The sequence below is a fragment of the Dendrobates tinctorius genome, unplaced genomic scaffold (genome assembly GCF_039654945.1).
Source record: "Dendrobates tinctorius isolate UK_male_01 unplaced genomic scaffold, ASM3965494v1 ptg000070l, whole genome shotgun sequence".
Taxonomy (NCBI): Eukaryota; Metazoa; Chordata; class Amphibia; order Anura; family Dendrobatidae; genus Dendrobates; species Dendrobates tinctorius.
In genome coordinates this window covers 42583613-42600524 of record NW_027361738.1, presented here as the reverse complement: position 1 = coordinate 42600524, position 16912 = coordinate 42583613, and the positions used below count along the sequence as shown (strand labels likewise).

Genomic DNA, 16912 nt, shown 5'->3' with positions numbered 1-16912 from the left:
CTTCAGAGTAGCACTGCGCATGACCGGAAGCCATCTTCTGAAATTATGGTCATGTGCAATACGCCTCTGACTCTGGAAAGCGTACACCTGGCGTCAGAGATGCAGTGACGCTGCTGGAATGAGCAGATTTGCATAAGCGACTATCACGGCAGCTCCTGCAAATTATGTTATCACGCCCACAGGGGTGTGATAACATGGAAAGTGGGCTGACTGGTCTGGGGCCACTTACTCCCCATCGACAAGTCAAAGCACTCATTAGTATAGCAAATGGGGGCCTTATCAATGCTTTTTTAAACCTTGATTTTACCTAAAAACGTTATACAGGGTTGGTTAGGCTGGGATGTACTGATGCATAAGGGAATGGTGCTCGGTTGGAGGGCATGGGGGACCTGACAGGTTCCCTTTAAGGAGACCTGTAAACCATTCAATGCTCCTTGGGGAACTTATTTATACAAATCACCTCATCAGACCATGGGCCATTTAAAGGGCATGTCACACTAAGAGATATCGCTAGCAATATCGCTATAACTAGTGACGTTATAGCGATATTGCTAGCGATATCTCTGTGTCTGATACTTACCAGCGACCCGCTCCCCCGCTGGTTATCGCTGATCGCGCGAGAACGTTCAGGACTGTTTCTCGTCGTCAGCTTCCTGCAGCGCTTCCTGCTGTGAAGGCGAGCGACGCGTGGAGCCGGGCGGGAGGACGCAGGATCGCCTGGTGTGACAGGTAAGTAGCGATCCCCGTCCCCAGCGATGTCGCTAGTGAGATCTGCCTAAGTGGCAGCTCACTAGCGACCACTTAGTGATGTACCAGCGTTCCTGACCGCGTCATATCGCTGGTCGGGATCGCTGGTACATCACTAAGTGTGACAGTACCTTAAGTGGCCTATATGTCTCCCTATGTTGACTTTGTGCTCTCAACAAGGAGAAATTTTAAGCTTTAAACACACTGCCAGAGGCCTTTCACCCATCCTAAATCAGTTTGCACTGATGAGGGGCAAACAGCCCTGAACACATATTTGCAAATGGAGGTTCTGACTTGGCTATTGCTACCAAGTTATGTAGCAAGGCTCTTTATTGGGAAGATATTGACTTTTAGGGTTCTACTTCCAATAGATGACACTTAATTTCCTGTCCTTTTTCTCCCTGGAGAGGCTATTTCCATGTTTAAATTCCCAAGGGAGCATTGCATGGCCTATAAGTCTCCCTATGCCAAGAAGACTATGCTCTCCAAGAAGACTTTTTATCCCTTAGGCCCCCTAAGTGCATGGAGATACACAGTCTCTACTTAGGGGCGCAGTTATTGGAAATGGAGAGGCAGCACTGGCATCAGCTTCCTCTGCTACACCTGTATGATGAATGGCACATTATGAGTATCTAGTAACTGATTCCGCACTGTTCTGTATAATGGAGTCATGTGCATTTCATGTGCCAACATGTGTAACCTTGGCATACGATCAAGTACTCCCCTACTCCCCTAGAATACCTTTAAAGGAACATGAATATGTAATATTGTGTGCATTGCAGCCTGATACAATATTTTTTTGATTATGGATTCTGTAAAAATTGGCAAGAAAAGCCTCTGTATAATATCAAAGGCACACAAATATAAGTGTAGCCCATATATTTCTATGGGTGTATTACCAATACATAAAATCCAAATGTTTTAAGAATACTAGATCTTCCAAAAGTAGTTTGTAACTATAAACCGAGAAATGCAAGATTGCACATTAATATTTCAGTAAATCCTGTATTTCATGTTGTCTGTGCATTTTTCACAACTCATTGCAATATCAGATACGTCCACTTCATTTTAACAATTTACAAAATGATACAGATACAAGTAGTTCAATACAAATTGCAACTCTTCTACATCCATAAAATAAATTAAATAACAATAATAATAATAATAATAATAATAATGTGCAATTCAATTCTTTCAACTTTGGTTGCGAAAGAAGCGAACATTAAGGTTGCTGTAATTGTGGAGATGATGTATTCCATGATTCCTCCTACTGCCATACATCCCTTATTAATATACAAGCTCCATATCAAGGGCCTGAATTCTGTGGTATTTGCCTTCTGCTCAAGCCGGCAATTTCCACAAAGAGAAAATATTTAAATGGCATATTTTCTAAATGCTGCGCTGCGCTCGGGGACTTGGAAGCAGCTGCAGAGAAAAAGTGTCTAATGAAAATGAAATTTGAATTTGCACTGAATGGAATGAGTTTTGATTGTGCGTCTGAGTGCTGTAATTACACGTGTCACGCAGTAATTAAGCGGTTGCAGTGTGGCCACGGTGTGTCTCTCTTTTGTCTGCAGATGGTGTGGGAAAATGGCTGCGTTGTAATCGTGATGTTGACATCACTAGCAGAGAACGGAGTCAAACAGTGTTACCACTACTGGCCCGATGAAGGCTCCAACCTCTACCACATCTACGAGGTATGTATGTCCTATTACCCGCTTTATTATAGAGATTACAGCACATAAACCTATACCAACAATGACAATAAATTAATAAAAATGACAATGATGAATAAAAAGTATTGTTTGATGAATGGAGCTTCTAAAGCTTTTTATTATCCTACATCTGAAATGCTGCCATTATATATAGATGATGGATAGATGATAGTTAGATAATACACTGTGTGCAGAATTATTAGGCAAAGTATTTTGATCACATCATCTTTTTTATACATGTTGTCCTACTCTGAGCTGTATAGGCTTGAAAGCCAACTGCCAATTATGTAAATCAGGTGATTTGCATCTCTGTAATGAGGAGGGGTGTGGTCTGATTACATCATCACCCTATATAAGGTGTGCTTAATTATTAGGCAACTTCCTTTCCTTTGGCAAAATGGGTCAGAAGAAAGATTTGACGGACTCTGAAAAGCCAAAAATTGTGAGATGTCTTGCAGAGGGATGCAGCAGTCTTGAAATTGCCAAACTTTTGAAGCGTGATCACCGAGCAATCAAGCGTTTCATGGCAAATAGCCAACAGGGTCGCAAGAAGCGTGTTGATAAAAAAAAGGCACAAAATAACTGCCCATGAATTGAGGAAATCAAGCATCAAGCCGCCAAGATGCCATTTGCCACCAGTTTTGCCATATTTCAGAGCTGCAACGGTACTGGAGTATCAAAAAGGACAAGGTGTGCCATACTCAGGGACATGGCCAAGGTAAGGAAGGCTGAAAAATGACCACCTTTCAACAAGAAACATAAGATAAAACGTCAAGACTGGGCCAAGAAATATCTTAAGACTGATTTTTCTAAGGTTTTATGGACTGATGAAATGAGAGCGACTGTTGATGGGCCAGATGGATGGGCCTGAGGCTAAATCAGTAAAGGGCAGAGAGCTCCACTCTGACTCAGATGCCAGCAAGGTGGAGGTGGGGTACTGGTATGGGCTGGTATCATCAAAGATGAACTTGTGGGACCTTTTCGGGTTGAGGATGGAGTGAAGCTCAACTCCCAGACCTACTGCCAGTTTCTGGAAGACACGTTCTTCAAGCAGTGGTAGAGGAAGAAGTCGGTATCGTTCAAGAAAAACATGATTTTCATGCAGGACAATGCTCCATCACATGCATCCAAACACTCCACAGCGTGGCTGGCCAGTAAAGGTCTAAAAGAAGAAAAAATAATGACATGGCCCCCTTGTTCACATGATCTGTACCCCATAGAGAACCTGTGGTCCCTCATAAAATGTGAGATCTACAGGGAGGGAAAACAGTACACCTCTCCGAACAGTGTCAGGGAGGCTGTGGTGGCTGCTGCACGCAATGTTGATCGCAAACAGATCAAGCAACTGACAGAATCTATGCATGGAAGGCTTTTGAGTGTCATCATAAAGAAAGGTCATTGATTTTTTTTTGTTTTGTTTTTGAATGTCAGAAATGTTTATTTCTAAATTTTGTGTTGTTATATTGGTTTACCTGGTGAAAATAAACAAGTGAGATGGGTATATATTTTGTTTTTATTAAGTTGCCTAATAATTTTGCACAGTAATAGTTACCTGAAAAAAGATATCCTCCTAAGATAGCCAAATCTAAAAAAAACCCACTCCAACTTCCAAAAATATTAAGTTTTGATATTTATGAGTCTTTGGGGTTGATTGAGAACATAGTTGTTATTCAATAATAAAAAGAATCCTCTCAAATACAACTTGCCTAATAATTCTGCACGCAGTGTAGATAGATAATGTATTCCTAGGTACACAACATTTCGGCACTAGGTGTGAGCCTTGAGATGAAATGTGTACCTTTGGCATAGAATAATAAAATATTCATTTTTTTTTTTAGATGATTCGAGTGCAACCTCTTTTTCTCCTATATATTATTATTATTATGCTTTTGCCAGTGGACTTGATGGACAGCACCCGCATTTTGGAAGACTGGTGCTATTTCACTTTCTTTTGTTAAATATTAGATTGATAAATAGATATGTGATATAGATAGATACTAGATAGATATATAGATAGAATAATCCATCATAAATATTCTGCGTGACATCTTTCTCTGCTTACCTTCCGTTAATTGGAAATTGATGTGAATTGTGAGGAGCTGATTGTGAGTTTCCACTTTTCGGTGGTGGTTTAGAATCTTCTATAAATAAAGCCCTTGATTTGGATTAGTATGGAGCTTCTAGGAGTGAGCCAGGTGTGGGATCCTCCAGAGGATTTTGTGCAGCAATGTGAAGCAGATGTTTGTCAATGTTCCTAAGTTGTGCCCTGTGACTCCAATCCCATGCAGGTTAATCTTGTCTCTGAGCATATCTGGTGTGAAGATTTCCTTGTGAGAAGCTTCTATCTAAAAAACCTACAGACTAATGAAACCCGCACAGTCACCCAGTTTAACTTCCTCAACTGGAATGACCATGGTGTGCCAACTTCGACGCGCTCTCTGCTAGATTTTCGCAGGTACAGACTTGTTCTTTGCACCTTCCTGTATTCAATAATGAAATAACCGTGCTGTGATTGTATTATTATACCTATGTCGTGTCATTATAGCACATTCAGAGTGAGCAGGCCGGTGCGGCCAATGCCGACATGTACTCACTGATGCTTCAGTAGTCTGTATCTAACTATATTATTAATTGCATAGGGAGATTAGCAGCAAAATACTGTATACCATAAAAGACCAAAAAAGACACAAACCGCACATCCATATATTATACACTGATATACTGCAGCTAGGCACTAAAAACTGAACAAGAGGATTTTAATTTGGTCAGAGTGTATAAGCCCACCGCAACATCAATGCCGCCCCCGAATTGGGACCATATGCTATTAAGTGTCCTGCTGCATGGGACCAACGCTGCAGCGACATTGTGCCTACATGTACAGCCATCCAGGTGCCCACCATCACCCCTGCAGCTATCACCCCTGCCATCCAGGCGCCCACCATCACCCCTGCAACCATCACCCCTGCCATCCAGGAGCCCAGCATCACCCCTGCCATCCAGGCGCCCACCATCACCTCTGCAACCATCACCCCTGCCATCCAGGCGCCCACCATCACCTCTGCAACCATCACCCCTGCCATCCAGGCGCCCAGCATCACCACTGCAACCATCAAGCCTGCCATCCAGGCGCCCAGCATCACCCCTGCAACCATCAACCCTGCCATCCAGGCACCCAGCATCACCCTTGCAACCAGGCAGAGTCATGGCTCCAGGCAAAGTCATGGCTCCAGGCACACCACTCCACAGACGAAGCTCCAAAGGAACAATGGCTGCCACACAGTACAAGTACACTGCAGGGTAACACTATCTGTACAAATCTGGCCACAACAAGGGGCATTATTTCTGCATCAGACTCCATTTCCATCTCAGAATCATTTTATATCTTAATGCTCAGAAGGAAGCAGGGACCTAACAAATAATAAAGGGGCCCCAGTTCAGAATTAAAAATGCACCCCAACTCCACTATGATCACCTTCTATATATTATTTGGATAATATAAGGATGTAATAATTACAAATACTATCACAGTGCAGAAATAATGCACACAGTTATACCAAGTGATGAGCGAGTGTGCTCGCTACTCGAGTTTTTCGGGTGTTCTCCGAGTATTTTGGGTGTGCTCGTAAATTATGGCTGAGTCCCCATAGCTGCATGATTTGTGGCTGCTAAACAGCCTGAATACATGATTCGCTTACAACAAACAGGCAATCCCTGCATGTAGCCAGGCTGTCTAGCACCCGCAATATCTACATGCAGGTATAATAAACACATAATGTCACAATAGAGGAGTAATAAAAAACTCGAGTCTGAACTGAGAAAGTAAGTTAATGTGTATGCACAATGTAAGTGCATATTAACACATGACCATTAACCAGAGAAAACAAAAAGCAAAAAACACAAATATCCTAAAATAAAAAAAATAAAAAATTAACTGCAAATAATGCATAAAGGTAGTAATAATAATAAGGGTATTTAGTAAACATAATTTTTGATCAAAATAATGTACAAGCCATCCCGCCACGTCAAGGCAACCCTTGTGGGACAGTCCCTACTCTAGTATTTAAAACCTTTTCACTTGCCAAGTGACGTGAATGTGAACAAGGACTGAGGGACTGAACCACTAGTAAAAGCTTAGGCCAGACAGGATGGATTTCCCAGCTCAGAAAGAGGGCGGCCACACCCATATATGCACAAAGTGCACAGTGAAATGAATGAAAAACTGGAGTCTGAACTGAAAAAATAAGTTAATGTGTATGCACAATGTAAGTGCATATTAACACATGACCATTACACAGAGAAAACAAAAAGCAAAAAACACAAATATCCTAAAATAAAAAAGTAAAATATAAACTGTGTGCCAACTTCGACGCGCTCACTGCTAGATTTTCGCAGGTACAGACTTGTTCTTTGCACCTTCCTGTATTCAATAATGAAATAACCGTGCTGTGATTGTATTATTATACCTATGTCGTGTCATTATAGCACATTCAGAGTGAGCAGGCCGGTGCGGCCAATGCCGACATGTACTCACTGATGCTTCAGTAGTCTGTATCTAGCTATATTATTAATTGCGTAGAGAGATTAGCAGCAAAATACTGTATACCATAAAAGAACAAAAAAGACACAAACCGCACATCCATATATTATACACTGATATACTGCAGCCAGGCACTAAAAAATGAACAAGAGGATTTTAATTTGGTCAGAGTGTATAAGCCCACCGCAACATCAATGCCGCCTCCGCATTGAGACCCTATGCTATTAAGTGTCCTGCTGCATGGGACCAATGCTGCAGCGATATTGTGCCTACATATACAGCCATCCAGGTGCCCACCATCACCCCTGCAACCATCACCCCTGCCATCCAGGCGCCCTCCATCATTCCTGCAACCATCACCCCTGCCATCCAGGTGCCCACCATCACCCCTGCAACCATCACCCCTGCCATCCAGGCGCCCTCCATCATTCCTGCAACCATCACCCCTGCCATCCAGGCTCCCGCCATCACCCCTGCAACCATCACCCCTGCCATCCAGGCGCCCTCCATCACCCCTGCAACCATTACCCCTGCCATCCAGGCGCCCGCCATCACCTCTGCAACCATCACCCCTGCCATCCAGGCGCCAACCATCACCCCTGTAACCATCACCCCTGCCATCCAGGCGCCCAGCATCACCCCTGCAACCATCACCCCTGCCATCTAGGCGCCCGCCATCACCCCTGCAACCATCACCCCTGCCATCCAGGTGCCCAGCATCACCCCTGCAACCATCAACCCTGCCATCCAGGCGCCCAGCATCACCCTTGCAACCAGGCAAAGTCATGGCTCCAGGCACACCACTCCACAGACATAGCTCCAAAGGAACTATGGCTGCCACACAGTAGAAGTACACTGCAGGGTAACACTATCTGTACAAAGCTGGCCACAATAAGGGGCATTATCTCTGCATCAGACTCCATTTCAATCTCAGAATCATTTTATATCTTCATGCTCAGAAGGAAGCAGGGACCTAACAAATAATCAAGGGGCCCCAATTCAAAATTAAAAATGCACCCCAACTCCACTATGATCACCTTCTATATATTATTTGGATAATATAAGGATGTAATAATTACAAATACTATCACAGTGCAGAAATAATGCACACAGTTATACCTAGTGATGAGCGAGTGTGCTCGCTACTCGAGTTTTTCGGGTGTTCTCTGAGTATTTTGGGTGTGCTCATAAATTATGTCTGAGTCCCCATAGCTGCATGATTTGCGGCTGCTAAACAGCCTGAATACATGATTCGCTAACAAACAGGCAATCCCTGCATGTATTCAGGCTGTCTAGCAGCCGCAATATCTACATGCAGGTATAATAAACACATAATGTCACAATACAGGAGTAATGTAGTGATGTGACCGTACAGGAATAATGGGATCGATAGCGCCCCCTTCCACTGTCTATAGACAGCTCTTACTTTATACGTGTCTTTTTGGAGCTTCCTCCCTTCTCTCCAGTTGTTGGCTGTGTGACCGGTTGCTATGTCTGCTGTCTTTATAGCTACTCCGATGGAAGAAACTATGAAAAGAGCTGAAGACAAAACAAAGAAAAGGTGCAGGGGCCACTATATCCAAATGCTGGTGCTGAACTATTGTAGCATTCACATGTAACAAAAGAGACATTTATATGAAAGTTGTTTAACGCCGCCGGACGAATACAAAGAAGTAAATGAACGGCTCCGCAGCGAGCCAGACAGGTTCTTTTCAGCCCGTTACATCTGTATCTGATTATTTATCGATTAGAGAGATTTTGTATAGTGTGTATTCAGGTGACCAATAACCTGCACAGGAGAAAACATGGTCATACAATGATTTTATCAGATCCGTCTACTGATGTAGCAGAGTTGAGCTTTGTGTGCCAGTTCTCATTGAACGTGATATGGCGATGCGATTTACATAGGACTGCATATAAAATGATTGTATTATCCTGAATCAAATTGTTACAATGTCCAGACGACCATGACACATAATTGGCACGTTCAGCACTTGTATGTAAAGCAGGACAAGAGGAAAATGCTAATTGTGTTCTTTGTATGTACCTCCAATCTCAATATGCGCTGCTTAATTATACTTGATGTCACACTGAGAAAATTGGGGAAAATCAGGTCCTATTATTAGAAATCCGTAAATGTTGTAGAAGGTTTCCTGGCATCTTGCAGAAGTTGCCTAGGGAAGGAGCGGACTGTTCTGGATGTAGTGCACATACTTTGTAAATGCTACATACAGTAAAAGCGCGTAATTATGGTGTAGAATGGGCACTTGACACTTAATCAGCCGGCGTTACCACTTTGTGCCAGGCTTTTACGCGTGGCCTCTGCTCATCATATCACAGAAATAACAGGGGTTATGCGGGGAGAGTGCTGACCTTTAATGTCTCTGGGTTAGTCATTTTTTTTTTTTTTTTTTTTTTGCAAATTGTAAAAGCCTTTTGATAAGATGTGACATATTGGTTAAGGAGGAACTGTTCTCTGATGCGCAAGGTCATCGGTTCAATTCCTGCCTCTGTCACTGGTGCGGACTGTGGTCTTGGGTAAATCCATTTATCTGACTGTGTGCGAGGTTGCCTGCCTGTCACTGAGTTATAACAATAACATTAATCCTTTCCTCCGTGGTGTCTCCGGAGGAAGCATAAAATCTGAAATAAGTGGAAAAGCTCAATTGTGGGTCCTAGCCTCCTCACCACATGCAGCGCCAGTGCTCAACTGAGGATGGCCTAAGCATTTATTTATAAAGTCAAGTAGAGATCATGGGGACAGATATTTTCTGGACTTACTCTCAGTTGATCGGTATTGTTGTTTCCAAAAAACTGCATAAATCAATAGAGCAAGAAACTTTGTATTATATCTTATCAAAGAAACTTGCTTTGTTCTCCATTTATGAGCCACTTCTCTACCCGTCTCCTAAACTCATCATTCACTATAGAAAAATATTGCTAGCCTTTGTCAAAACATGGTAGACAAGGCTCAGGTTACAGCTATCTATTTAGGTCTATCAGGTATCTTGCTGCTTCTCTCTAGTAAGTGTTTTATCTCATTCCAGAGCTGGATTCACAGCTGCAATGTTCAGTACTGCTACATAGTATCCTCTATGTTGCTGCTTGTGAACATGTACTAGTGCTATATAGAAAACCTACATAAGAAGGAAATACCAAAATATTTGATCATAACAGCCTACGAATACCAACAATAGGTAAACCGACAAAATGTATTCAAAACCAGGCAATAATGTCAAATAAGTCACTTTATTAATTAAAAAAGAATGACATATTAAAAAAAAAATATAGGACACAAACGACAAGATAAAAAGGGGGTTTATTAAGAGGGAGGGAAGATGTGCCATGATGAAAAAGATAGTATAGTACATCATCAGTTCAGATATATAAAGTGCACTGTGCATGAAAATTCATAAGTGCACAATGTAATAAATAAATTTAAAGTATTATGTCCAGTGACAAAAAATAATATAATCAATATTTGAATAAACATTGCACAGTGCCAAAATGGTATTACAGAAATCCCATCATGGTGAGCAGAGAAGTTTCAATGAACCCATAAGAGTGATACAGCCCCCTCACTCCACTCCAACGTGTTTCGGCTTCTGCTAACGTAAAGGGGAAGTTGCTGGTTTAAACAGGACACCAACAGATACAATTACTTACAATCAGGGACGTCACATTACGTGCCTTCATATTTCTGTGTGCAGTGTATGAGACATCACATCAGCTAGTCACCACCCACCAGCTCAGAGACAATTACAAATTAGGCCAGTTTCACATTTGCGCTTCAGGGCGCAGCGACTGCCTGCGCACGGCCGCCGTTAAGCCCCGCCCCCTGCGTGCCTCCGCCGGTAGCTCCGCCTCCGGGCGCATGACGCTGCATGCGTCATGCGTCCCCTATCTTTATCACTGAGGACGCAGGCCGTGCGCAGTATGCGTTTTTGCGCCGCCTGCGTCCTTTTGACGGTGCGCCGACCAGCGCCAAACGCAACCTGTTGCAATTTGGTTGCGCTCGGCGCACCGTCAAAAGGACGCAGGCGCCGCCAAATGCATACTGCGCACGGCCTGCTTCCTCAGTGATAAAGATAGGGGACGCATTCAGCGTCATGCGCCCGGAGGCGGAGCTACCGGCGGAGATGCGGCAGGGGCGGGGCTTAGCGGCGGCCGTGCGCAGGCCGTCGCTGCGCCCTGAAGCGCAAATGTGAAACTGGCCTAAGATGTAAGCATGCAGAGGGGAAAAGTGGTGAACAATGCAGGATACAAATCGTATTATGGTGGAAACAATGTTATTCCTCATGTACCTATGACAGCTTATTCTAAAAAAATCACCTGAAACAACAGGTACACGTTAAGCTTTTTGTACTTAGAACTAGAAAACCCTTTTAAGACTAAAAGAGCCCAGAAAGAGCGCATCCTGAGAGTTAGCTGCACACCGCAGCGCATTTCAGGTCATCTTGACATTGTAGCAAAACTTCTAGAGCAATTTCCTGTAATTCCGATTCCAAAATTGAGATTCAGGATGACAATTTTTCATGATTGCAATAGCTAAACAAGTCTCATTTTCTAATCACAGACTAATGTGCACAGGAGGATTATTTTTATATTATATTTTAGTATTATTTTTACATTACATTTGATTAGATTGGCGGCTGATGAACCTCTAATTCGTCAATAAGGCATCTGATTTTGTGCACGAAATGGGCAAAAATCGCAAATCATACAGCAGAGCTAAAATTCTCTGTATGGCAGGGCTAAATTTGTCATTGGCACTATATCTAATTTTCTATAGGGTCTCAGATAAATCTCTGCTATTTTCATTAGATATCATGGTTCTCAACAAAATCAGTTCAATGTCAGATTCAGCTTTTTTACATCTGTTCTGTTCCACTGTTTCCAGTCTTAGGACCATAGACGATAACTTAATAATGTTTGATTTGTTACATTAATACTCCAGCCATGAAGTAGACTGCCAGCTGTGGCCAGAAAGGTCTCCTGAGGTTAGGGCTTGTATGTGATCCAAATTATATTATCGTAATAGAACTCAGAGAGATCAAGAGGTCGAGTGTTACTGTGAATGACCAAGAAAAGCTGAAAGAGGATTCTGCCCTGACAATAAATATGTAAAAAAGTAACAGACATATGTTCTAGGTCAGTGGGAACATGGCAGAAAAGTAACACAGAAGATAGAAAGAGATACAAATGTTACATAGCATCTGCAGAAAAAAGTAACATGGATGTGTTTATATACAATGGTAAAACTACTGAAGGTACTGCAAGAAAACATAAAACGAAAGAGCAAAATGATAGATAGATAGATATAGGATAGATATGGGATAGGTAGATAGATATGGGATAAATAGATAGATAGATAGATATGAGATTTATTGATGTATAGATAGATATGGGATAGATAGATGAATAGATAGATAGATAGATAGATAGATATGAGATTTATTGATATATGGGATAGATATGGGATAGATAGATAGATAGATAGACATGGGATAGATATGAGATAGATAGATAGATATGAGATAGACAGTTACATAGATAGATAGACGCCCCCGGAAGAAGCAAGCGGGTGAAACGCGCGTCGGGGAGCAGAGGTTCACCGCCACCAGCTTTACACCTTACTCTGGGTAAATTAAGTAAGTAATTTCATTGTGATATGCATATTTGATTGTATTGGGGACTTGTTATACATCTCTTTGCCATTTGGCTATTTACTGGGCATTATTAGGTAGATAATAGACTGTGTCATGGTGTAGGGACATAACGTATGGGGATACATGGGGCTTATGGAGATGCTTTTTTGCACTGGTTTTACTATATAAATTGCCATTGTTCCCCACATTGAATTGTGAAATCCCTGATTGTGATGACTTAAATGATTTTTTCCTGCCTAAAATCTAAAATTTATATGTCCAGCCATATCTTTTTGTCCCCATTTATTGATTAATATTATTGGTTAACACTGTAACATTGTATCAATGGCTGGTGTCCCCTTTAGTTTGGGGTATATTTGCTGTGATTATACTGAAGTAGCATTTTATGGATTTTTTTTAATAATGAATTAAATAAACAATAAGTTTTACAGAATATGGTTCTCTTCTTTTGGTAATGGCTTTTACGGCCATGCTATGTATTGTAAATAGGTTTGGAAGTGCGATGAGGTGATATTTGGACAATATCGATTTAATTAGAAAGATAGATAGATAGATAGATAGACTGAGAGATAGATAGATATTAGATAGCGTATGTATAAGGAATTAACATATGGATATATTTAAAAACAAAATGACACAAAACTACTATAGGTGAGGCCAAAAACAAATCATAGCTAGTCAAATATTCAGTAGATAGAAAAGTATAAGCAAAATCTGACCACTACCTCTTCACAGAAGGAAGCAAATGTGAACAGGTGCAATCTGCAGTGACTGCAATATACACATATCAAATAGTGCAGCAGCCGCTGTGTGCACCAAGGAATGCTCATTCATGGAATATATGAAAATGAAATGCATTGCTGTCATATAGAATATACCTATTAAACTGAGGTACTTAGTGCCCAAATTGGCCAATTCATTTGTACTCATCAGTAAGTATAGTTTATATTGTAGAATGCAATTTAAATGCCATGTATTCAGTGTTTGCATATATGTTCGTGCGCACAGTGGCTGTTGCACTCTTTAGCATGTAGATAGATAAATACAGAAATGAGCTAGAAAGATATACATATACAATCTGTCACCAAGTTTTGCCATTTAATCTGAGAGCAATATAACATAGAGACAGAGACCCTAATTCCAGTGATGTGTCACTTACTTGGCTGCTTAGTGTAGTTTTTATACAATCACTGTTTTATTAGCAGGAGATTATCACTAGATGACTAGTAAACATGCTGCCTTATAGCCCAAACCCATCCCCACCACTGATTGGAAGCTTTCTGCCTATGCGCAGTGTACACAGAAAGCTGCCTGTCAATGGTGTGGGTGGGGTTATTCGGAGAATTAATATATCTTTAGCAGATAAAGCAGATTTTATCAAACTGTAGCAATCCAGTAAAGTAAAGGCCCCGTCACACTAAGCGATATCGCTAGCAATATTGCTATAACGTCTCTGGTTTTGCTAGCGATATCACTAGCGATATCGCTATGTCTGATACTTACCTCCGACCGGCTCCCCCGCCGATTATCACTGATCGCGCGAGAACGTCCTGAGTCAGCAGGAGGCCCAGCAGGAAGCTGACGACGAGCGACGCGTGGACGCGGGCGGGAGGACGTCTTCATCGCCTCATCTGACACGTAAGTAGCGACCCCCGACCGCTGCGATGTCACTGGTGAGATCTGCCTGTGTGGCAGATCACTAGCGACCACTTAGCGATGCACCAGCGATCCTGACCACGTCATATCGTTTGTCGGGATCGCTGGTGCATCGCTAAGTGTGACAGTACCTTAAGTGATTACATTGCTAGAATCAAGGTCTCTGTCTCTACTTTGTGCTGCTCTCCGATTACATATGAAGAACTTGATAGATTCCCGTTCGTATTTCTAGTGGTTAATTGTTAAACCACAGCTCAAATGCTAATGCTTTGCACAACAACCATCTTGACAAGAGATCTCCTTTCATCTTAACATCCACCATACCAGGGATAATCCGGAATGGTTGTGGGCTGTGCAGGATCTTGTCCTCCTACTTGGCTGCATACTATATAGGTAGCAAATATAGCAGGATATTGAAGAACTTTGTGTAACTCAGTGTGTATATGTTATGATCAGTAATTTTGGATAGCTTATAAGCATAATTGACAACTTTTGAGGTTGGCATTCAGAAATTTTAGATCACGGTCTTGTTCCTTTTTGGAGCTAGGATCCCCTTTGCCTATTTTGTGCCCCTCCATGCCTTACCCCTCGCATCTGTAGTCTTTGGGTATCCCAATTGTATTGTGCGTGGTCTTTGAGTTTCCAAGTTTTAGGGTGTGTGGTCCTTTGGTGTCTCAATTGTAAGATGTGTAGTCTTCGGGTGTCCTAATTGTATGATCCGTAGTTTTTGGGTGTCCTTATTGTAGGGTCTGTAGTCTTTGGGTGTCCTAATTGTAGAGTCTGTGGTCCTTGGGTATCTCAATTGTAGGCTCTACAGTCTTTGGGTGTCTGAATTGTTGGAACTGTGGCCTTTCAGTGTCCCAATTGTAAGGTCAGTAATGCTTGTGTACCAATCATAGGGTCTGTGGTCATTGGAGGGTCTGTGGTCTTTGGAGGGTCTGTGGTTTTTGGGGTCCAATTGAATTGTCCAAATTGTACTATCAATTCATAGTTATTTATCTAAAAGCTGCAAAGAAAACATTGTAATAATACCAGAAATCTACCACTAAGCTTTGAGTTGTGATACACACTGTATGGAGAAACTGCCCATAGCTTACCCATGTTCTCTGATGTCATCCAGTCAGTAAAATCAGAAATGTAAAACAGTCAAAATAAGGTTCATGTAGTAAAAATGCTTATAAACCAGATTGTGCGTTGTTCCTAGATAACAATGACTTTTATCCCACTTGCCTCTTTTTAATTATTTTCCGATTTCAAAATGTGTTTATTTTTTCATTTTACTACTGTTAATTTGTGAGTGTAATTGTTTCTAATGTGAAATCAAATCGAATTGAACAAACTGTAACGTCAATAATTGCCGTAAATGTCTCGTGTTATTACTATGTAATGCAAAGTTTACTTGATGGACAGAAAAAAAAATTGTAAGTTATTAAGAAACCTCACAACAAAGGTCACCTTGGCATCTGCTTTGTACGGTTAAACAGAGCTAATATTGACCACTATCGATAATCTTTTCCCTACCGTTGTGTGAAAACAAAACACAATATGAGCTACAATTGCTTGCAACGCCTTAGGTTAAAAAAAAAACAAAAACACAAAATATTAATGATAAAAAAATTGACTTTTTTTTATTTATTTTTGTTTGCTGTACACACATTGGCATTTACTAACAACCGCTCATTTTGAAAATGGTTAAATCCTTATTTTGCCAGCTAATTAGCAGTTGCCAGTGTCATTTTTGTGATGTTGCAGCTAGTAATATGAGCCCAGTTGCATAGTCACAAAAGTGATCATTGGAAACTGTCACTCTGCTGCGGGGACAATATGGAAGCCCCTTTTCTGTGCCTCTAACGACCTTTGACCTTTGCTTGCTGACGGTTTGCATGACGAGTTTCTTTTCATTCATTGAACCAAGGGGTTTGGTTTGTATCACTAATCATTCTCTCTCCCTTTCTCTCTGTCTTTCCTGTGTGTACACATTAATAATACATGTTCTGCGGTGAACGAGGCCGGCTTGTGGTTATCATTTTTTGCACTGACAGAATGAAATGCTTGGTTATAGATTTATTTAGGCCTCTGCAATTAATCCTTAAGTATTTTCAATTCATGGGAAAGAAAAAAAGCATTTACCTAAAGTCACGTTCACAATGAATGCTAAGGTGATTGTGCATCATATATTACATTACATGCGATTGTGATGTGTATATAAATATATATATTACTATATATACTATATATATTTTTGCATATATATATATATATATATAAATGTATATATGTGTGTGCAAATATATATATATATATATTTGTGCATATATAGTTGCATATGTATGTATATATATTTATATATATATATTGCTCAAAAAAATAAAGGGAACACTAAAATACCACGTCCTATGTTATAGCGTTCCCTTTATTTTTTTGAGCGGTATACATAGCTGTGTATTGTAATAATGATTCCTCATGAACAGACTATCTTGTGTTAATATGTGTATATATATACATATATACATATGTATATTTATGGATATATACCGTATATTTGCATATGTACTGTATATATATATATATATTTATATATACACACA

At 41.0% G+C, this 16912-nt stretch overlaps 1 protein-coding gene across 2 annotated transcripts in view; it reads left to right on the top strand.

The window, feature by feature from the left end:
- The window catches only part of PTPRN2 (protein tyrosine phosphatase receptor type N2), a 1309069-nt gene that overhangs the window by 1251161 nt on the left and 40996 nt on the right, over positions 1 to 16912 (top strand). For both annotated transcript variants that reach the window (XM_073581608.1, XM_073581607.1), the window contains 2 exons: positions 2325 to 2444; positions 4751 to 4917. In XM_073581608.1, the coding sequence (XP_073437709.1) occupies positions 2325 to 2444; positions 4751 to 4917 (287 nt within the window). The remainder of the gene's footprint in view (positions 1 to 2324; positions 2445 to 4750; positions 4918 to 16912) is intronic.